Source organism: Pantherophis guttatus, chromosome 4 (genome assembly GCF_059756535.1).
Source record: "Pantherophis guttatus breed Tessera chromosome 4, ASM5975653v1, whole genome shotgun sequence".
NCBI classification, from domain to species: Eukaryota; Metazoa; Chordata; class Lepidosauria; order Squamata; family Colubridae; genus Pantherophis; species Pantherophis guttatus.
In genome coordinates, this window is record NC_142066.1 from 62,611,150 (window position 1) to 62,634,069 (window position 22,920).

The following is a 22,920-nucleotide window of genomic DNA, read 5'->3' on the forward strand; positions in this document are numbered from 1 at the left end:
TCTTTTTTTTGTAACACTAGAATAGGATTTGATAAATAAGAAAGATCAATTGTTCAATAAAAGTTTCAACTGAAACCACTCTAATCATTATTATTGCACCAGGACTGTGCATCAACTACAAATTTGATTTCAGACCAATTTGGACATTTCGATCAATCAATTTTTAGACCAGCATTACAAATAAAAGCAGACAAAATATTACAATTAGTGATGGATTATCAGTGGGCAGTTAGAATCTGCCTAATTTTGCATATAGTATAACAAAATTTGGCCACATTTAGAGAAGCCACTTTGTGCTGATCTGATAATAGTAGTAATACTACTACTGATAAAAGGGATCAGTATTTCTTGGGTGTTTTATTAGGTGAGTCCTTGCAGAAGATGCAGAGTTGCAGGGCAGGAATTATGGTTTCCTTGTCTACTGGGAAACAATCTCAGTTCAAATGGTATTTTTTTGTATCAGCCCTCCAAAATTGCTGTGAAAAGTGCATTGCTGCATGTCAAGTTGTTAACGCCCTACAAATTTTGGGATAGTTATTCGATGTAAGTATCTCACTGCTTTAAAAGGGGGAAACTGACTGCTCAAAAATGACCAATTTGGTCACTTAAAAACAACTTTTGTTTTAGGATAATTCAAAGTATATTTCTCTACCTGGATCTTGTTTAGAAAATAAATTCCCCATCTCTCATTATCACTGAGAAATAATGATTTACTTTCTTTAGTTGATACTATCCATAATTTGTTTTTGGAGAATCCCTTATGTACCAAATTACACTGTACACTAATAAGTTTGCCGGAATTCAGTTTTTAAAAGGACAGAAACTGTTGGAAAATTAATTTCATTGCATAATAAATAAATAAATACTGGTTAACCATTATAAGATTGGATCTGCCAGGTTTCCTATGAATTTGCTCAGGGAAGTGTGCAAAACTAGATTTGCAAAATAGACTTTTTGTGGTTAAGTTTAATAAAACAGTAAAAAATAAACTACTTCAAAATATTCCATACATAAAGTAAGTTATTTCAGGTCAATGGTGTTCCATTTGGATAGTGCCCAGAATGGTTCTCTGAATCTGCAAGCATGGAAAGAAGGAAAGCTAATGCTCAGAATGAAGTAAGACTTGGAATGGACAGACACACACATAACTAAAACAAAATACTGACCAATAGCCTGAACCTGCAAGGATGGAATCATATGATTAAGGATCAGAATGAACTAAGATTTGCAACAAATGCCAAAAATAATTTTTAAAAGTTTTTTCAACATATGTAAAGAACAAGAAAAAAGTCAAGAAATGATAGGTCTATTAAAGGAGAAGATGGCAAGATAGTGATGAGTGTCAAGGAAAAATGGAACTGCTTAATTCCTTCTTTGCATCTGTCCACATGCAACAGGAAAAAATAGTCCAATCTATCAAAAATAGCAGGGTGGGAGACAGAACAGGAAAGGACAAAATGGGGGGGAGAGGAGAACAGTAAGAAAACACCTTTCCACTTTAGATGAGTTCAAATTGCAGGACCAGAAATATTATATCCCAGGATTCTGAAGAAACCGGCATGTTGATCTCAGAACTACTGAATAAAACATTACTGAGTTCCTGGAATAGAGAGAACACTGGAAAAGAGGAGGATTAGAAAAAGAGCCGATGTGATTGCCAATGGAGATTCTAAGTCCTGGGTGTCCTGAAAGTGTTTTTCAAAAGGCAAATGGTCTTTCTTGGAATTTTCCCTTGAAAACGTTTCACTTCTCATCCAAGAAGCTTCTTTAGCTGATGTGGTTCCAATTCTCAAAAAAGGGAAAAAAGGAAAAAAGTAGAACCAGAAAATTACAAACCAATCAATACCAGGAAAAACTTAGAAAAGATAATCAAGCAGATGATCTGGGAGCACCTAGAAATGAACAAGACGATTAATAAATGCCAGCTTGGGTTTGTTAAAACAAATGGGGCCAAACAAACCTTACTGCCTTCTTTGATAAAGTGATTAAAGTGATAAAGTGGTTCTGTCAAGGTTCAAGGTTCTGTCTTGTACTATTCAACAACTTCACAAACAATCTAAACAAGGAATAGAAAGACCTCATCAAATCTGCAGATGATACTAAGCAGAGGGGCATTGCTAACACTTTGGAAGATAAGAGATTCAGAAGGATCTTGACAGATTAGGGAAATGGGCCTATCCAACAAGATGCAGTTCAATAGTGAGAAAAATAAGGTCTTGCACTTAGGCAAGAAAAACCAAATATACAAGTATAGAATAAGTAGTACCTGGCTCAACAACAGTTATTATGAGAGATCTAGGCATCCTAGTGGACCACTATTTAAATGTGTGACAGTAGCATGCTGTAGTTGTCAAAAAAAGCTAATGCATTTCTAGGCTGCATTGACAGAAGAATAGCATCAAAATCATGAAAAGTGATAGTACTGCTCTATACGACATTAGTGAGGCCACATTTAGAATGTTACATCCAATTCTGGTCACCATGATACAAAAGAAGATATGAGACCCTTAAAAGAATTCAGAGAAGAGCACTCTCAGAAAAGGGGTCTGGAGGCTAAATCATATGATCAACAACTGAGGGAGCTACGTATGTCTAGCCAAACAAAGAGAAGGATTAGGGGCGACATGACAGGTATCTTCCAAGACTTGAATGGTAATCACAGATGAGGGAGTTGACTTATTTTCTAAAGCATCTGAGAGCACGATAAGAAGTAATGGGTAGAAGCTTGTTAAAGATCCTACCTATTGAGAGATTTCTTGACAGTGACAGCAATTAACCAATGGAATAGCTTTTAAAGAAAAGATTGGACACTCAGTTGTCTGGGATGGCATAAGGATTCTTGCCTTGGGCAGGGGATTGGATTAGAAGATCTCCGAAGTCCCTTCCAGCCCTATGATTCAATTATCAAACAAAACATGCATTTTGAATAAACATAAATATAAATAAATATATTTGTGGAGAATGAGAAATATGTGTTAGTGATATATAAGAGGAGATAGGGAAAGAAAGGAACTAGGAAAATGGAGAAAAAAGATCAATGGGTAGAGCAGTTGGATATGTTGCACTTAAAAAACTATATAACACAGAATCTGAAAAATTCTCACTAATGGCTGCAAGGGCTAGGAATAAAAAAAAATATGAATAAAAAACAATGTGTGTCAGTGTGAGTATGTTTAGATTAAAAATTTAAAAATGCATGAAAAGGATGGATAACAGATGTGAAAACTATCTGGCAGGTATTTTGGAATATTGTATCTTTAGCATAGCGTATCTAAAAATGATAACTAGATTTTCATACCACTTGGTATATCAAAATCTCAATACTGTGAAAAGCTCAAGAAGGCACATGCATCATCCCCCCTCAATTAACTTCAGTAACTGTCATAGAAATGACTACATTGCTACTTGTTTGAGATATAAATGCTAATTAATCAGTTAACAAAGTATAAAATACACTTGAAAACCTTTATTGCAAATCAACCGTTTTAGTTATATTGCTGTCATGAGACCCACTTAAAAAAGTATACTGGAGTAACAAAATGGAGGTGGTTGACATGAATTCTGGTCTTAACAGGAAAAGTTTTAAAAAGGTTTTTCTTTTTAGAAATGCATCAGAAAACCTAAAATACTGAAACTATACAAGCAGTTGTGTTAAAACTGAATGACTTGGAATATTCACTTCTTTTTCAAACAATGCTGAAACAGTTTTGTGGCATAGTATGGTAATATTTTTTTTTTAAAAAAATCATTGTAAAACCCAAAATCTGTGTCAAACCCTATAGATCATTTTCAATTTTGGAGGATTAGCTTCCCATAATAATCCATCATAATCCAGACAGGAAGCATATCCAGATGAACTAATTCTACTTTATTATAAAGTTAGAATTAACAGAATTTTAAGAACATTTTAACATTTCTCCTTTGGTGCCTTTATAGACCAAGAAACTAAGGGAAGCTCCCTTCTGAGACATTTCCCACACCTACATTCCTGCTACGTGCTAAACTGCCTCTTATCCAACTGTACTTCAGCTGCATCTCTCAAGATCATTTACACATACCACTGCATCTATAGCCTCTTATTGACTAATTGAGATCATTTTTTTTTCTCCTCATACTCAACTGAAATGTTACTATTTCTATCATAGCATTTCTTTGAAGAGGATTTAGACCTGTGTTTCAAGTATGGGTTTCATTATAGCTGGTTCTTATGGCTAGGTTGCTTAACAACCATCTGCATTTATGATGGAACAGGAGCTTTAAAGTCCATAAAGCATCCATGGCCATTGTAAAAATCTTGTGCTGTAATCTGATCACATAACCACATGTTGGGCACTTGGCAAACTGTCAGATCTATGAACACTCATGATGTTCCACGGTCACATGACTGTGATTTGTGTTGGCTACCAACAAAAAAGCCCAGTGGATTCACATTTACAACTGTGACTTTGCCTAATGAATGCTGGTAGAATGTACAATCACTTGTTCATGTGAGCACTTCAACTTATGACCAAAATTACTTATGACCAGGTTTCCATGTAGCCATAAATCAAGGATTATCTGTGTTGCTTTTCTTCATTTATTTGCTAATCATGGTATAACTCTTCCACTTTGTCAGTGTAAGCTGCTTTAGTTCAGTTTTTATTTTCATCTCTACTATGTAATTATACAGAATCTTTTCTGAAATGTTTTGCAGGTTGTGTGTGTAACTCTAGATTTTCAGGGGAACTGCTTTGTCTATAGTTTGGCAACAACGAATCAGTTCAGTATCAGGACCTTTAATTTCCAAGTACTTCTTATTATCATTGTTTCCTGTTAGTTCAAGGGTACAAAAACACAGCTTCTCTTCCCAAAGCCCAAGGGACAAAACAGAGGGTTGTTTCTTTTGCTGGGAGGGAGAGGGGCAGTGTATGTTAAGGAGTACGCATTCCACAATAATTTATGATGATGCTTAAAACACCCATTTTAATTCCTGAAGTCTTGTCATCAAGTGCTCTGCTACAGTCCTTGAGGCAACAAATATTCTGAAACCCTGATGTAGTTCTTTTCCACTAAAATCATGTAATTTTCAAATAAACTATGGCATGAAAAACATTATGTGAAATTTAGAATTACTACTTGGATCCTACTGATTTCATTGATGAAAACTGCTATGTCAAGGATTTTCACAGGTACTACTTCTTGACTTGTCAGACTTGTCTAACTCATTTGACTAAAATTAGTAATTAAAATGAGGAATATACCACCATAAAGATTTACCGAAAATCTTCAAGTCAGTTTTAAAATCACAGCAAAATGCTGGGTTCTATATAAATAAGAGGAACAGCTGCGTTTAGCAATATTCCCTATGGGTGTATTAAAGTCAAAGAATACAAAATTACAAACCATTCCTTGCCAAGGCGGTGGTGGTCCCATGTTATGAAATTCTCTCACATAATCATTGTAAGACTACAAAAAACACATATACAAGAAAGTCAAAATCAAGCAATATTAAAACATCTTCGGTTACTGCCTATGAAAGATCATAAACTTACCCCATTTAAGAAGACATCTCTCCGAACTCCTGAAAATCGTCTGTTGAGAATAAGATTAAATTAGACACAAATACTCAGATATCTTAAATTAGAAAATGACATTGTTAAACATCTCTTACCTGTCTATATCCTGGTATCTGGGGTCTTTTAAATACCCTGTTTAAAATCAAGCAGCATTATGTATCACATTTATTATATTTGGCAACATAAATAGCTATTACCATATTTACTTTAAGCATGCTACTGCCTGGCTACTCATAGGAGTGACTCTTCTGTTCCCAACTGGCCCATGAATTTCAATTTTAAAATAACTATGTAACTTTATGGCAAAGGTAAAAATATTGCCCTACAGGAGGCTGAATCTCAACTAATACCATCTTGTATCTTTAGGCAGACTGCCTGGGACTGTTGGAATCTATTCAGCCATATGTTCCCTCCCCACCACACACCAAGGCATTGTGTGAAATTAAATGAATGCTTGGACTACTCAGAATACAAGGCAGTTTGATTCCTTTGTCTAACTTTTGGTTTACAGATTGACAAGAGGTAGTACATTCTTTTGAATGCCTCCATATTATGCCTCTATTTGTTCCAAAGAGGCCATGTTATTGCATAACTTTTTTAGAATCTTATTAGTGATAGTTATTCCAAGAAAGTCCTCTTACTCTTATATGTATTGTTATGTTCTCATATTTCTGTTATCTTAATCAGAGCCTTTATTACCTTAAATTTAAATAATTTATTTAATATTAACATTCCCATGATGACTATTGTAATACACAAATCTGTAAATTTGTGCATATACATTTAAACAGTAAGATATTAACCTGGTCTTTGGTGAAACTCAGAGGGATAATCAATCCTTGGTTTCTTTCTGCTGTTATGAATATCATAATCCTCTGGTCGACGCCTACATAAATTAGACAATAATTAAGAACTGTTTGGAACAACTTACGTAAACACAACATCTTTAGAAGGACTCACCGGAACAGCTCACAGCTTTTTTGTGTGTGTTTTCTGTAATTCCCTATTTGAGTTTCCCAGAATTCATTACAAGGAATTTGTATTTGTGGTAGCAACAAAATGTATATTCTTAACTAGAATATGATGTGAAAATTTTAGATTCTTAACAGGGAATTTCATTCAACCATACCCAGTATAATTCCAGTCAGAATATGAATTTCTTTAAAAGTCCCATTGACTTTTTGTGGTCTGTGTTCTCTTTTGTCCATAAAAATTGCAGCATGAAATCTACTTGATGCTTACAGAATTTCTACATTGAAGTTTACCCTGAAAGCATAAGCTACATAATTTTGAATACCATTTTATACACTTGATCTGATTAACTGTCTTACTTGGTCTGTAAAAAACTTGATCAATTTCCAACATGCAAATCCCATCCTGCATAGACACAATTACTTGTTACTGTACAGGAAAAAAAACATTTAAGGCATGAATATTTTAACAAAATCATAATCTTGGAATCAAGAGCCCATTATTTTAGGCTGCTATACATTTTAATAAAATGAAATTTAAATTGTTTTTTTAACGATCTTTCAGATTTCTTGCTCTAGTTTGCTTTTCACTCTTCATTAGCAAGTTACCTGGTGTTCCCTTCCAATGCACCTTCACAATTTCTATAACAAGGAAACATGAATAGACCACAAAATGATTCCTCCCACCTCCCCACTTATTATTTAAATCATTATTAAGAATAAGTATCACATTCTGAGAAAATAAAGCAACTGTACGTACAGCAAAAAAGAGTTTAGAAAATAGCTGGTGTAAAAAATAAACATACCGCTTTCTTGTAGTTTTGAGTGTGCACTTACGACCGGTATAATATATGATAGTAACAGTTCATATAGTAGTCCAACTACTGACTTTAAGCTGAAAGCCACATACATAAATGGAGGCCCTGGCAGGCTTGAGAAGGTGTGATGGTGTTATAATGTATAGTTTGCAGTCCATTGCAAAACCTTCACTTGTAAATACTTTATTGCACTGGAAATCTCTTAGTGCTTAACTTCAAAAGCCATCTTGGTGCTCAGTCCTTTTATGCCCAAAGAAAGGGGGGTTGCTGCCAGGATTCCTCCTACCTACAGGTTACAATGTCCTTTAAGAGCAAGGATATGGGGAATCGTTGGATATCTTTACCTACCACGGGACATTTCCACAAACTGGAAAGTCTAACCAAAAAGGTTTCAGCCCAAACCACAGTCTTTAGCAGAAATGCTTTAGATTTATCAGAAAACAAAGTGGCTACACAGGGATCAGGGAAACGTGTTGGATAGGAGGGATTATTATCAGTCCTTTGCAAAGACTCCTCCAATTCTGTAACAAGATATACCCTTCTTTCTGGGAAAGGTTGGTAAGTTCATAGAGTAGTGATCAATAACCATGGCGATCCTCTAAAACAACTTTTAAGTCCACGGGTGCTGCCAGCATCTGGAAAGGTTGTATACACTGACACAGCAACAGCCATTCTTTTTGGTTTGTTGCCGGGTCTCCAAGGGCTACTTCCTTTGGAGAGAACCTACGGCTTCCAGAAGCACAGCAAGATGTAAGAGAATATTTGGCAATGGGCATAACCACAGCACGGTGATACAATTTGAAACAGTCCCAAACACGCTCTTCTTGAACAGCAAAATATTATAAATATTTTATCCTCAAAATGAGGCGACCATCTTCTGCAAAATTATAAGTGATCCTGATAAAAGTCCCATATTTGACAAGGTTTATCCAGAGATATACCTGAAAGAAAAGGCTTTTACAAGATATTAACACATTTTGGAACACACAGACTTGATTTTTCTCCACCTAACCTGGTCTTGAAAAAAATCGGCTTACCTACAATTGACTAAAAATCTAGTCAAAACTAGATTGACATAAACTTCTCTGTGTAAGCAAAATGTCCCCATTTTCCTCTTGAAAGTGACAAACTGGGGGAGAGGGACAATGTGAAATCCTCAATGAAGCCACAAAACCGTCCATGCAGCTTGATGTGAGGATTTTCTCTCTTCTTGATTGCAGGGAAAGCTTTTTGATGAATCATATTCCTCCATCACGTTATTCTGACACATGTGCCTATTATCAGTCCAAAGAATGTTTCTAACCTTCCCACATCTCGGAGTGGCTCTCGACGGGAGGGACGTCCTCTTGACCGGGGCTGAGAGTGCATTCTTCTCTTATGACGCATTTTATGAATGACTTGATACAAGTCAATTCTTTCATCAGGAGGGAATAGGAGACAAAGTTGGGTTCCACATTCAGGCTCAATTTCCTGTAACAATTAAATAGTGATGTTATAAGTTCATAGCAGAACCCACACAAAGGAATTAATGTTTAATTATAAGGTTTCATTTTAAGACCAACTGAATACATTCTATGAATGCTAATGCCTAATTTAAGGAACATGTGAAAGCTTAACGTAACACATCCATTAAGCCACTTAAATTGCAAATGTACTGATTTTAGTGAAATTAACAAAAGAGATGGATCAAGGGAGGTGTATAGTTACAGGTAGTCCCCGATCTATGACCACTCAGTCAGTAACCATTCTAAGCCATGACAGTGCTGAACAAATGATGGTCAATCCTTGGGATCCTTGGGAGTTTTGGCTATCCCAGCATCCTTGAAGACATGATCGCAATCTGAGTGCTTGGTGACCATTTACATTCCCAGTTACCAAGCCCCCTGCAATCACGTGACTGCTATTTACAATCTTCTTGCCCAGCTTCTCCAGAAAGTGAATGGGAAAGCTGGCAGAGAAGTCGTAAGTTGCTCAGGAAAGTTTCCTCCTTTAGCTCCTATATGCTTACACTATGCCAGCCTCTCACACACCTCTAGGCACTCTCCTTGACCTACACTCCCTCCTTAGCCCATATGGAACCTCTTGCACACTCTCCAACCTGCATAGTGCTTCTCACATACTCTTGTACATGCTCTCCACCTGTACCTCACACACACATCAGCCTTCACCAGTACCCCCTTGCCCTTTCTCTCACCTAGCTGCTGCCACTTACCTGTTTGCAAACCTGAAACTTGCAACTTCCTGCCAGCTTTCCCAATGACTTTAGTTGAAGAAAGTTGGCAGGAAGTTGCCTCACTTAATGACTATATGATTCAGTTAATGATGGCAATTGGAACTATGGAGATTTATATCACTAATTGGTGTGGTCACGCTTTATGAGTGCATTACTTAGTGATGGAAATTCCGTTCCCATTTATAAGTCACGGTCTGCCTGTCTATGTTTAATTTAATGCACACCCCAATTTAAATATGCATGCTTAGTAAGTAGACAATTTTCATACAAGTCCTTGTGCAAAATGAGAATGCCAATCTATGACATGCTGTGACTGTGATATATTTACCAGTATTTTATCATCTTTCTTCCATCAATTCAATCACCATTTTCCTTCATTATGAGTGCTTTGATTAAAAAGTTGAATGACAATTCTTCTGGCTTCCTGCAACCTTGTTATAGAAAACTGCTTACAATGATATATTTTATTTTAAAGGAACTTACTGTACATCCCCAGATGCTTTAATATTTGGAAATGCAATCTTTTTACCATAATGTGACAATATTATATAGACAATATTATATAGATAAAACGAGATTAGCAGAATTAGCTGTCAAAGATGAACAACTATATCATAAAAAACCTATTAATAATATTTTAAAATACTGAGATTAATGTTTTGAAGAGCAGTCAAAGGCAGTTGACAAACCTGTCCATCACGTCCAATCTTTACTGGTTTATGTTCATTCCAAGGATTCGTCAGGTGAGCAGATTCTGTGAATGGCAATTCACGCCTAAAAATATGATGACACACTTTCTCATATAATGAAGTGTAACTTAAAAATACGAGAATCCAACTAGCAATGGGTCTAATGAATGACATGGACCTTAAAGGCTATCCCATAATGTTCACCTCACAAAGCAAATATTACAATTTCCAAAATCTCTCCTCACTTCTGATTAAGAAACTCTAAGGCAGATAATTTAAGCTTTCCTTTATTTTTTCTTCCTATCCAATTTTCACAAATTCCTTCATCCAAACCCTTGCTTTGGCAACAAAGGAAGCAAAGTGATAAAAATGTATTTTCCCTATATGAATTACATAATAATGGAAAACTTTTTGACCGAGTGCTCCTCATATCTGCCACCCTACAAAGTTAAGCAAGGCAGAAAAAGAAGGAAAAAAGGTGTCGGAAACAGAAAAGCAAAATTGGATGCTATGGTAGAAGCCAAGAAATGATCAGTCTTGTTCTTCTCTAAATCTAATCAATCAGACTGATTGACTATGTGTCATAAAGTTGATGACTATTAGTGAATTTTCTCTATAATAATCAATCAGAGAGGTTAATCATCTGAAATAGGATTGGGTTTGATTTTCAGAGAACTAAACATTCTACTTGGTTTGGGAAAAATCTATGAGGCATTATTTTTTAGAATCAAATTCCAAGCTTATCTTTGGCAAACTTATTTATCATTATTAATAAAATCCTCTACACCATTTTTGAAATCTGATTCAATTAGGTTGCACTATTTTCATTTATATTTCTAGTGAAAAAATCTGGTTGTGCTTCCAGGCTTTGGAACAAAATAGAAGGGATTCTAATCCTTACTAAACTGAAAGGGATAAAACACACAATAGTTTTTTAAATAATATTTCTTAAAATCTCAGAGTCACATTTCTAGCACAACTTCCCACTGGAGAAGAAAACCAGCTTTTGATTTCTTTTCCCATTTTACACTTAATGTGATTTCAAAATCCAAGGAAAGGAAGCCATCCATCATCAACAGAAGACACCCAAGACTATAAGAATTATAAGACAAAAAGGCAGTAATTCAGAATCTGTAAATATCTTAAGACAAAAAACACAGCAGAAAAATTATACCGGAGAAAGAAAAATGAGATATGAGAATCCCTGATTCTGATGCATCAAAATATGGATGTCCAGGCCATTGAACTAATTTTACCTTTTAATACTACATTCTAAGTCAAGTGAGATGACTCTCGACACCTACATGAACATATCCATATTGTTTTCTTGGTATCAATACGGATATGATTCACATTGCTATCTTCCAAGATGTTTCTCATCTTCCCATTTGTTCCTTTAGCCCAGGGGTAAGCAATTAATTTTTCCAAAGGGCCACATAAGAAACTTGGACTGTTGTGGAGGACTCTTGATACCACCTCAATCTTGATATTGCCGCTGCCCCCGCCAAGGCCATGAGTTGGACAAGGACAGCTCATGGGCTGGATGTGGCCTGCGGGCCATAAAAAATCCAGGTCTACTATAGCCTTGAGACATCCTGGTGGTCTCTCATCAAAGTACTAACTAGAGCTGATATTACTGGGTTTTGTTTTTTTGGTTTAAGACAAGTCGAATTTGGATGGGGGCTCTGGCATGCAGATATAACTTGCCACGTAAACATTATACATCTGTTCTATAAGAAATAGCCTATCAACCACACTTTTATTTTCTAATTTCCACCCATTTTACCTGCATATCCAATCTATCTTAAATACTCCTCCCAGCATTTTTGCATTCATTCCTGCAGGTAGCACCCAATGTATGGGAGACCCTCCATGGTGAGATTCAGAAGCAAGCTTTGCAAATCCTGTAAGAATTAAAAAAGTGCGATGAGGCCACTTATGCAAATAATTTTTGATTTATGACTGCAAGTATTCCTTTTACAAGTAGCCCTCAACTCATAACCATTCATTTAGTGACTGCTGGAAATTACAACAGCACTGAAAAAAGTGACTTATCACAATTTTTCACACTTACGACAGTTGTAGCATCCCATGGCCACATGATCAAAATTTGGACTCTTGGCAAGTGGCTCATATTTATGATGGTTGCAATGTCCTGAGGTCATGAGATCACCTTTCATGACCTTCTGACAAGCAAAGTCAACAGGGAAGAGAGATTCATTTAACAACTGTCTTACTAATTTAACAATTGTAGTGATTCACTTAGCAACAGTGGCAAGAAAAGTCATAAAGCTCACTTTAATAACTTGTTGCTTAACAATAGAAATTTGGGAGTCAATTCTGTTTGTAAGTCGAGGACTACCTGCACTTACCTTGGAATTTTCCACTCTCTCTTACAGAAAATATCAAGATCACGCTTCTTGCTGATCTGAAGGCAGCATTGAGCTTTTTCTCATTTACTGGAAGGGTTGACCAAACACCCTATGGAGAAATGAGCAAATAATTTACAAACCAAAAGCTATCTGATATGTTCAAGTTCAGTAAGATTTTGGAATATATTGAAAAAGGCCTCAGTTTTTATCCCTGCAATTTCCAGATCCAGAGAACAGATCCAAGACAGATATCTATCTGAGTCATTAAAAAAAGCATGCAAAACAAAATTTGGGAAAAAATCAGAAATATTCACATTCTCCGTAATCTACAGATAACATTCACTAAATTTAAATTCATTTTAAACTAACATGTGATATTCCTCTTTCTTTCTATACCAGAGATTCCCAACTCCTGGACCATGAAATGGCACAAGTCTATGTATTGTTAAGATCAGGGCTGCAAAGCTGGAAATGATTGGCGGGTAAGCACGGGTAACCGAAACAATTCCCCTCCCGCCACCAATCCATGGAAAAATTGTCTTCCGTGAAGCCAGTGCTATAAAGGTTGGGAGCAGCTGTTCTATACAATGCAAAAATAAGGAGGAAAAAATACAACAGATGAGACACTAGTTCATTATTTCTAATAGTTTGCCTGTAACACATGCACGTTTCTACAAATCTCTTTGGCACTCAAGGAAACACATGTGTTTTTAAGATTTGAACTCTAAGATCAAAATTGTGACTTTTCAGCAGTACATTTGTAAAATTTAAGGTCTTATACATGTGCATTATGACACTCAGAGGCTTAAAGCATTAATTTTGCACAAAATCTACAAAATATGGGGGGATAGGGACACGACAAAAATTAACAAAACTTTTGTTATTACCCATTCCGGTGAAATTACCACCGGAAATTCACCCATTCCAGTGAAATTACCATGACTTCTGGTGGTTGAATATAGTAATTTGAAACATGTGACTGGGGAAAAATATAACCCCCATTTTAGATGAGGCAATGAACCAAAAAGAAATAATTAAATTATTCACAAATAAATATATATTTTATTTTGTATTTATGTTTTAGTAATTATATTTAATAAAAAACTAAATAAAATAATTAAAAAGAAAAGCAATTAATCCGATTCCATATTTTGCATATGTAATTGACTTCACAGAAATTCAACATACCTTAGCTTTGGCAAGAGAGACATTTTCATGGTTGTTACTTTTTATAAGAAAAAATCGTGCATCTTGGAGAATATATTTAAGTTTGCTAGTTTGGTCTAGAAGGAAAAAACAAAACAGATAACCGTATTGGTAAACTTAACTTGCCAAGGAAACTTAAATATAGGTAGTCCTCAATTTACAACCATTTGTTTACTGACTGTTTAAAATTACAATAGTACTGACAAATGTGACTTATGGCCATTTTTGATACTTATGACCATTGTAGCATATCCATGTCACCTGATCAAAATTTGGATGCTTACCACTGGCATCTGTTTATGATGGTTGCAATGTCCTGGGATCATGTGATCACCTTTCATGACTTTCTGACAAGCAAAATCAATGGGAAAGCCAGGTTCAATTAAAAACTCTTAGTAATTGAACAACTGCAGCGATTCCCTTAATAACTGTGACAAGAAAGGTAGAAAAAGGGGCAAAAACTCATTTAACAACTGTCTTGTTTAGCAATGAAAATTTTTGGCTCAAATGTGGTTGTAACTTGAGGTCTCCCTATATTTATAGGATCTGGAATACAAAGTCTAGCTGTTGCAATGGCAAAATTGGCCTCTAGTAGGGCATATGCAGTTTAATCCCATGAATTTCTTCTTAATAAAAGGAAGCTCTATAGCTCAAACAGACAATCTGTGCTCTTCAAATGAGTGAATGGCTCAATCCCACCAAATTCAGATTTCAATACCATGCAGTGCTAAACTTTAAAATCAAAATAAGCTATTCAAGGTAGAAGCCAATGCAACATTAATAATGTTCCGATATTTTTATTTGTAATAGCCAACATATAGCCTTAATCAGAAAAATCTTTTTGTGAAATTTGTCTGTAAAAGGATTGATTAGATTGCTTATTAGCCTGCTAATTCAGTGACGAAATATTGTTTTTTCCATTAAAAACCTCATGCAAATAATTTGAATTATTCACTAGTATGCATTTTACTATACATCAGAACATTATTTTATTTGCTATATAATTAACAAAGTCAAAACGATAGCTTGCAATAGATGCATGCATTAAAAAGTTCAAATTTAAATTATACCTTTTTGGACAGCACGAACGGAAGATGATAATTTCTCATGCTTCTTTTCTGAACCTGTATTTAGCCAAAGTACATTTGTTCAGATTGAGCCTTAATAGAGATACGATACAAATTCTACAATCTTTTCACATACTATTTTCATTCATGACAAATTATTCCTCCTATAGGCACCCCCACACACAAAAAGAATGCTTCTCAATGTGCACGAGGATTTGAATTTGATTTTTTTTGTTGTTGTCCATTTTTAGGTTTCATTTGTTAGACCAGTTTTCTATAGAGAAAACTAGTCAATGAATCATCATCTTCCAAGTTTAAAAAAGTGAAATTTCCATTTAAGCAACATAATAGAATTAACATAAGAAAGCCCACTTTATCAAATTATTCACACAGAACATGCCAGAAAACTAACTATACCATTTCAGCTATGTGTCCCAAGCCTATTATGGCCTACAGTTTACTTTTACAGATGCATTTAAAGAGTTTGCTACAGATCATATCAATGAAGATAAGCAATCGCAAAATACCTGCATATGACTCTGATGCAGAGCTTCCACTTCTATCAAAAACAATTGGAGAGATGCCTCTAGCTCTTTTCCTGGCCTTCTTTTTCTCATCTAAGATCATCAAAATAAGCAATAGCAGTACTTTAAAGGTTCAAACGAAAAATTAATATTTCTAAAAAATATATAATTTGAATATTTAGTGTATAATTGACTATATTGGGTCAGAATTCAGAGAACTGTGACAATAGTTCTCAAAGTATCAGAAGTTTAGACAACTTGGTCTGAACAGAAACATTGTCTGTCAAAGATATATTTGAAGCTCAGGGAAACTTCTAGAGTGTCTGTGAGGGATGCTGCTCAAAGTTTTTTAAAAAAGAGCATTAACCTCCATTTGGAATATCAACAATGTTTCAGTCATAAATGTAATGCATTTAAGTATATTCTTATTTATAAACATAGTTACAAACCTAAATTAGGTCCCAATCTATACATACTAATTTACTGTAGTTGCCTCATTTGCATGACTAAAAGCCCCATTGGTAATACCTGAATAACAGAATCACATAGGAAAGTCCTTTATCATTGCTGCAGATTCTTCATCAGAAATATTTAATACTCAGAACAAAAGAGGGTATGGCAGATGTCTATGTAACTTTTCCACTGTAAATGTTTAGATTTTTTCTCTCCAAAGCAAAATTAAATATTGATATATTCAAACTGCACTCAACTATTTAATTTACGGCCAAAATATTTAATTATTTTAAACTGTTTTTAAATTTTGTACGTTCTGTTTTTTACTTTGGCTGTTCACCGCCCTGAGTCCTGTTTGGAGAAGGGCGGTATAGAAATGGAAACAAATAAACTAGTTAAGACTAAACCCTGAAAAATTATCATGTATGATTATTCCAATCACATTGTTTATATAAAATAGGAAGGGGTAAATGCATGTACAAAACTAAATATCTAGTAGTGCTCCCTTAATGATTATAACTATTTCAAAAATTTATTTGCTTTACAAATGACTAACAATTTTAAAACAGCCAGATCTTTGCTATTTGCTTTATCTTTATTCTCACAGAAACCTTTAGTAGTCTGTTTACTGGTAGAAAATGTAGGTTTAAGTTCCATTGCTAACAATGCAGTGGTAAAGTGCAATGTTATTTGACTGCATTGTTTTGTAACAGGAATCCTGGTAGTCCCCATTGCTATCATTAAGTGAGGATCACAGGTCATTAAACAAGGACCTCCTTGTAACTTCCTGCCAGCTTCCAAGACACAAAATCTGCGGGGAAATCTGATACAAAATTGCAAGTTCCAGATGACTTGCAAGCAAGTTAGTGGATAAGCACATTATTGCTGCTGGGCGGGGCAGGGTTCATGGATGGCCAGCAAAGTATGGTATGAGCACAACCAGAGATAGCTGTTACTGGGTTGCAGAGGTTTGCAGGTTGCCAGTGCAGCTGGGACCTTTGGGGATCATTATATTATTGTTCAGCACCATAATAACTTCAAACATAATTTGCTGAATTAGTGATCATTAACTATTACATGTATGCCAATAGACTGAACAAATCTAATTGATTCAGGATTAGATGTTCAGGAAAATATTTAATGCCCCGTTCTCCTTGACACCATGTTATTTTTTTCTCCAAAATTTACAATCCAGTGGCTTATGGAAGTAAATCCTCCAAATTGGAAGTAGTTCTGATGGCCTCGACAAAATGTTCCAAGACCACACAGACCTACCCCCATGTTATCTTGGAACTATTTGCTTTATCTTTATTCTCACTGAAACCTTTACTAATTTGTTTACTGATGGAAAATATAGATTTAAGTCTTAGCTCACTTTGTTACAGTATTCAAAATATGGACTACGTTCTAATTTGAAGAATTTTCCTTGCTAATAGAAATTTTTAAAAAGTTAGAATTAGGAACAAAATAAATAATTGCACTAGCACAACCTTATGTTTTATACTTCAATTCTTCTGGCCTGTAGATCAACTCTATGATGGAAACTACTGAAGTCTGCCATTGTGTTATCCATGTTTTTCTGTCCCCACTATTTAAAATAAACCTAGTATTTTTAGCTCAAATTGTTGGAATATTGATATAGGACAGAAAGAGATAATAGCATTTCTAACCTGATATATCTGAACCTGAACCAGTTCTGACTGACGCATCAGTAAAAGATGCAGATTCAGAATCAGAGTCACTAGCTTCACTTCGCGTATCATAATCATTTCCCTCCTTCTGATCTCTTTCATCTTGATCATACTCTTCTTCCTCATCATCTCCATCTTCTTCTGCTTCCTCTTCTTCCTCTCCATCATCATCTTCCTCTTCTTCCTCCTCTTCTTCCTCCTCTTCCTCTTCCTCCTCCATTCCTTCCTCTTCCTCCTCTTCTTCTTCATTTTCAGTATTTCCTGCATCAGAGGAACCACTACTACCTGTTTCATGATCTGAACCATATTCCTCAGAATTTACTTCTTCTTTTGAAGAATGGCTTGACCTACTTGGTTGTCTCTCCACATCATGCCTTAGTCTCTGTTTATAGAAAAAAATCAGCAATCAAGACCAATTATTTTGAGAGAGAGTTCTAAATGCTTGCTTTAAACACTCATTTAATGTAACTGCAATGTATTATTCATTCAGGTTAAAAAATAAATTTCTCTTTAAATCTAGGAGAGAACAGATTAAAAATTAAAAGCCAAATACTGGTACTGCTTAAAACTAAGCAAGAAAGTGAAATGCTGAAATTAATAATAAAAAGCAACACACTATTGCAGAAAAGATCCTATCTATTTAAGTACAGACAGATTTACAACCCATTACTTACTGCAGACGCATCTGGGGTAGAGGACTTAGCTCTTCTGTCAACTTCCCTTTTCCTCATACATGCCTTTTCAGGCTGTCCCTTATACGGATCTCTGGAGGTGCTACTTGACATACGTATCTTTCTATCACTTTCTGGACGCTTACTTCTGTCAGATCTCCGATAATCCTCACTCTTGTATTCTAATGCTGGCTTTCCTTTTGTGCTGACAATTCTTTTGTTGTTGCTAACAGAAGAGCTTGGAGGTTTGGGTAAGATCTGCCTTGAGGAATGTACAGATGGTTTTTGTTTTTTAATTTCAGCTACTTCCATCCGCTCACTTTTCCTTTTGGATCCTTAAAAAAATAAAAGTTATTAATTACTTAAATGCTAAAAAACGTGTTGCAAACATTTTCAAAAACATTTTCTTATTTAGCATAGGTCAAAGCATAAAGAGACATTTAATCTAAATTTTTAATATCAGTAATTCTGCAACTATCAACTTTTAGCCAGATGATGAAAAATCCTAGGATTAAAGCTTGGGGAACTAAGGTATGAATGTGAAAATTATTGGATAAAGATGAAAAATATAGGAAATATCTGAAATAAAATTTTGTTTCTTGTTTCCATTTCATATCAGGGGAACATTTCCTATTTATCTGCCTTCAAAGATTTCAAATTATTAGTAATATTTGTTTACAAAACAACAGTAATTACTTAAAAGAAATAGTATTAGTTTATTTTATGTACTATTTTGCACAAGTTTGAATAACCATTTCATATCTGTTAAAGGTATGAAGAAAGAGGATTGGAGGATTGATAACATACGCTAAATACTGTAGATTAAGCAATGTTTGAAAAGCCAGGAGTGATGGGGAGAGAAATATTTCACAGGGAATTTGCTACACAAATTACTTTTACTAAATGAAGGGAAAAAAATAAGAGCATTTGGCAAGAAAAATAAAAATTCCTGCATACTGAGAACAGTTTTCAAACTTGCCAAGAGGCCACTTGCAAGGCGATAAATTATCTAGTAGGTATCATATCTAATTCAGCTCCAAAAATTATTTACCCAGCTCTCTGGAAATACAACCAAGTTGTAAAGTAGTATACCTTTTTTTTCATTTTTATCTTGTTCACTATCAGGATTATACAATTCATCATCATGATCTGGTGCATCAGTCAAGATATCATCAAGAACATTCAATTCACCATCTATGAAGACATAACAAATATTATTTAGAAATGATACAGTATTTTTTTAAAAAAAACTGAATGAAAAGGTACTGCAAGCCAATATTGCAGACTATTAGTACCATTCCTTATCTATTCTATTCATGGTTGCCTAGAATCAAAGTGGAAACTGAGTACTAAGTTTTCTTTAAATAAATATGTTGAACAAATAAGAGGTAATATACTGTAATATAAGCAAGAAAATAAATAATTGCATAAAACTTTGTGTCAGTATCCTTCCAGGGGTGGTGTATTTCTCTGTCCTTGTTGATCTTACTGGCAATATCTACTTGTCAAGTGTGGCAGTGAATAAATTCCTGCTATGCCTAGAACAGGAATTCAAGCTCCTTTTGCCACAAGGTTATATGGTATTTGATTAATACTTACTCAAAGAATAATTATTAAATAATTTTATCTATTCTATAGAGAAATTCCTAGTCTGCTCATCATTAATATCAATTGCTTCTTTGTATTATGCTACAGATAGTCTTTGCTTAATTACTGTTGCTTAGCAACTGTTCAAAGTTCTGACAGGCTCTCCTATTTCAAAGTTCTGACAGCTACCCCACCCACATGATCGTATTTGGGGCACTTGACTAGAGTTTACTATTCTAAGCTATACTATAGCTTGTTTGACATTGACTTACCATGTAACATGAACCCAAATGTAGTGACTTGAAAACTAATTTAAAGATTAATGTGAGGTAGCTAAATGTCTATGGAGATTCTCAATCATCCAAGTCATGATTGTCCCAAAGGTGGGTTTTTTTTTCTCAAGAGGCAACTTAGACCTCTTGAGAACTGAGACCTCTGTTTTTCTTTGAAGACATTTTGCTTCTCATCCAAGAGGCTTCTTTAGCTCTGACTGGATGATAGGAAATGGAAGGATTTATACTCCTTGCAGACAGCTGGCCATTTGCATCCTTTTAGCGAGTCATTAAGGACACCTGGAGGTTTATCTGTGTCTTCAGAGTCACTTGAGTAGGGCAAATTGGTGTGGAGGCCTTTTCTGGAATTGTTGAAAGGACTGTGTTGTAGACTAGAGATGAATGATGTTATATCCCTCGCCCTCTGTTGAGAGAGGGCTGTTCAATTTTGACGTAGATGGCTTCTTTGATCCCTGTTTCAAACCAGCAGTCTTCTCTGTACAAAATGTGGACTTTGCTGTCTTCAAAAAAGTGGCCTTCATCTTTTAAATGCAGGTGAACTTCTGAATCTTGTCCTGAACCAACCCATTAGGACAAGATTCAGCACCATCCAGTCAGAGCTTCAGAAATAGAACATCTTCAAAGAAAAACAAAGTTCAGTTGCCTCTGGAAAAAGCACCTTTGGAACAACCATGACCTGGATGACTGAGAATCTCTATAGACAGTCCTTTCAACAGTTTCAAGAAGGCTCTAAAATAATGCAAATGACTAGCTGCCTGCAAGGAGTATAAATCCTTCCATTCCCCATCATACAGTCAGAGCTGAAGAAGCTTCTTGGATGTGAAGTGAAACATCTTCAAAGAAAAACAAGGAAGTCCAGTTGCCTCTTGAAAAAAGCACCCTTGGACATTAATGTGAGGTTTTAGTCACTGGAGTTTACTTAATAAACCAATTAAAACAAATTATGACTTAGTTCAGTATCTCGTTTAGTGGTTAAAGAAAATGATTTGCAAGAAACAATTTTTTAAAAGTATGAAAATTCTGCCATTTCCATTGCTGAACTGATTTAATAAGTTTCTATACTGATAGCTGACAATTATTTATAGCAAACCAGTACCAAATTTTGCAAAGACAATTACAGGGACTTGTCCAAGTAGTTGTGATTGACTTGAATGCTTAAACAAAACAAAACCCATAATCTATGCCCACTCAGAACATAAAATTGTAGGGGGAAGTTAAGATAAGTAATCAATATGATTATTTAAATAAATGAAAATATAAATTAATGTTTTTCTCAACCCTTTCTGATTTGAGGTGCATCAGTCAAAAATAAAGGGTGGTCCTTAGTTTAGGAAAAAACTCCATTATCTTTTAGGTAATTTAGAGGCATCTAATAGCTATAATCCTACTATTATTATATACAAAAAATGTGAAATAATTTTTGTTTTGAAGTGAAGCAAAACCTAGTTGTTTCAAACACAATCATATTGAACGCTCTGACTGTTCTGAGGATTGCAACTAAGCTGCTATTTTGTGGCTTGTGACTGGGTTGTTTTCAAGCTCTGTCCACTCTAGCTGGTAGAAAAGCAGAGAGCAGTCATATCTCTGCTGCTATTGGTTTGACTGGATGAGGTGATGTGAGAGATTGTTGAAAGGAAAAGAAAATTGAGGTACATGGCCCAATAAAAAAGAATGCTTCCAGCTGTACACATGTCTGGTAAGTTACTACTGCTAGTTTTTTTTTAAAAGAACTATTTAGAGAACTATCAGTTCATCACATAGACTAACTAACATCTTATGCTATACAGCTATTCATCAACTTATGACCACAATTGAGTCAAAAATTTATGTTGCTAAGTGAGTTTTGCCCCATTTTATGACTTTCCTTGCCACAGTTAAGTGAATCACTGGAGTTGTTAAATTAATAACAGGCTTGTTAAGTGAATCTGGCTTCCCCATTGACTTTACTTGTCAGGTCACAAAAGGTGATCATATGACCCTGGAACATTGCAACTGTCATAAATATGAACCAGTTACCAAGCAGCCGAATGTAAATCAGATGACCATGGGGATGCTGCAATGGTCATAAGTGTGAAAAATGGTCATAAGTCACTTTTTTCAGTGTCATTGTAAGCGAACTGTTATAAGTCAAGGACTACCTGTACTTTATTTTGCAGGTAGATAATATTAAAGATATGCCTCATATGCAAATCTTGCTGAAGCTGTTAAGACTGTATAAAATGAAGATTACTACTACAGTGTTGTTTGGGATGGCTTGTTAAGCTCTGGATGTACTCTGTGCACCCTCATGTATCCTCCTGTGTTGAGCTTAAAAAAGCATTGAAAAAAATCTAAGCATGGTTTGTTGAAGAGGATTAATTTGTTGAGTTTTGGCATGCTTATCATCCTGTCTTGTTCTTCTAATGCTAATGTTACTTGTGATTAGGAATATCAGTAATCAGCAATCACTCAAAGATGCAAACAGAATATGATCTCCAATGAACATCATTATTGCTTCTGCTAAATCTGGCACAGATTACAAAACTAGAGGCTGCATAGAAATTAAATCTGAAACTTGAATAACCTGGATTTTACTGAATAAATCCTTTACCTTAATTTGATCACTGACAAGATTTGGAGGTTTACTATAATGATTTTTATTTTGATGAATCACTTTCTATTTAAAAAGTATTACAAATAGAAGCTTCTATTGACTTTTACCTACTAATACCAAACTCCCCCTGCCAGCACATACATTCAAATACAAAAGATGTGATTATTACCATAACCCGTTAATCTACAATTCATAAA

At 35.1% G+C, this 22,920-nt stretch overlaps 1 protein-coding gene across 4 annotated transcripts in view; it reads right to left on the reverse strand.

Moving 5' to 3' along the window:
- Positions 1-22,920, reverse strand: part of YTHDC1 (YTH N6-methyladenosine RNA binding protein C1) — a 35,869-nt gene that overhangs the window by 2,108 nt on the left and 10,841 nt on the right. The window contains exons 2-15 of one of the 4 annotated variants that reach the window (XM_034416280.3): positions 19,343-19,444; positions 18,254-18,585; positions 17,559-17,961; positions 15,439-15,528; positions 14,915-14,968; positions 13,827-13,921; positions 12,639-12,747; positions 12,053-12,170; positions 10,267-10,351; positions 8,648-8,814; positions 6,359-6,441; positions 5,651-5,687; positions 5,532-5,571; positions 5,383-5,445 (exon numbers count right to left, since the gene is read on the reverse strand). In XM_034416280.3, the coding sequence (XP_034272171.1) occupies positions 5,383-5,445; positions 5,532-5,571; positions 5,651-5,687; positions 6,359-6,441; positions 8,648-8,814; positions 10,267-10,351; positions 12,053-12,170; positions 12,639-12,747; positions 13,827-13,921; positions 14,915-14,968; positions 15,439-15,528; positions 17,559-17,961; positions 18,254-18,585; positions 19,343-19,444 (1,778 nt within the window). The remainder of the gene's footprint in view (positions 1-5,382; positions 5,446-5,531; positions 5,572-5,650; positions 5,688-6,358; positions 6,442-8,647; positions 8,815-10,266; positions 10,352-12,052; positions 12,171-12,638; positions 12,748-13,826; positions 13,922-14,914; positions 14,969-15,438; positions 15,529-17,558; positions 17,962-18,253; positions 18,586-19,342; positions 19,445-22,920) is intronic. The other 3 variants (XM_034416281.3, XM_034416282.3, XM_087892313.1) reach the window with 3 other exon arrangements.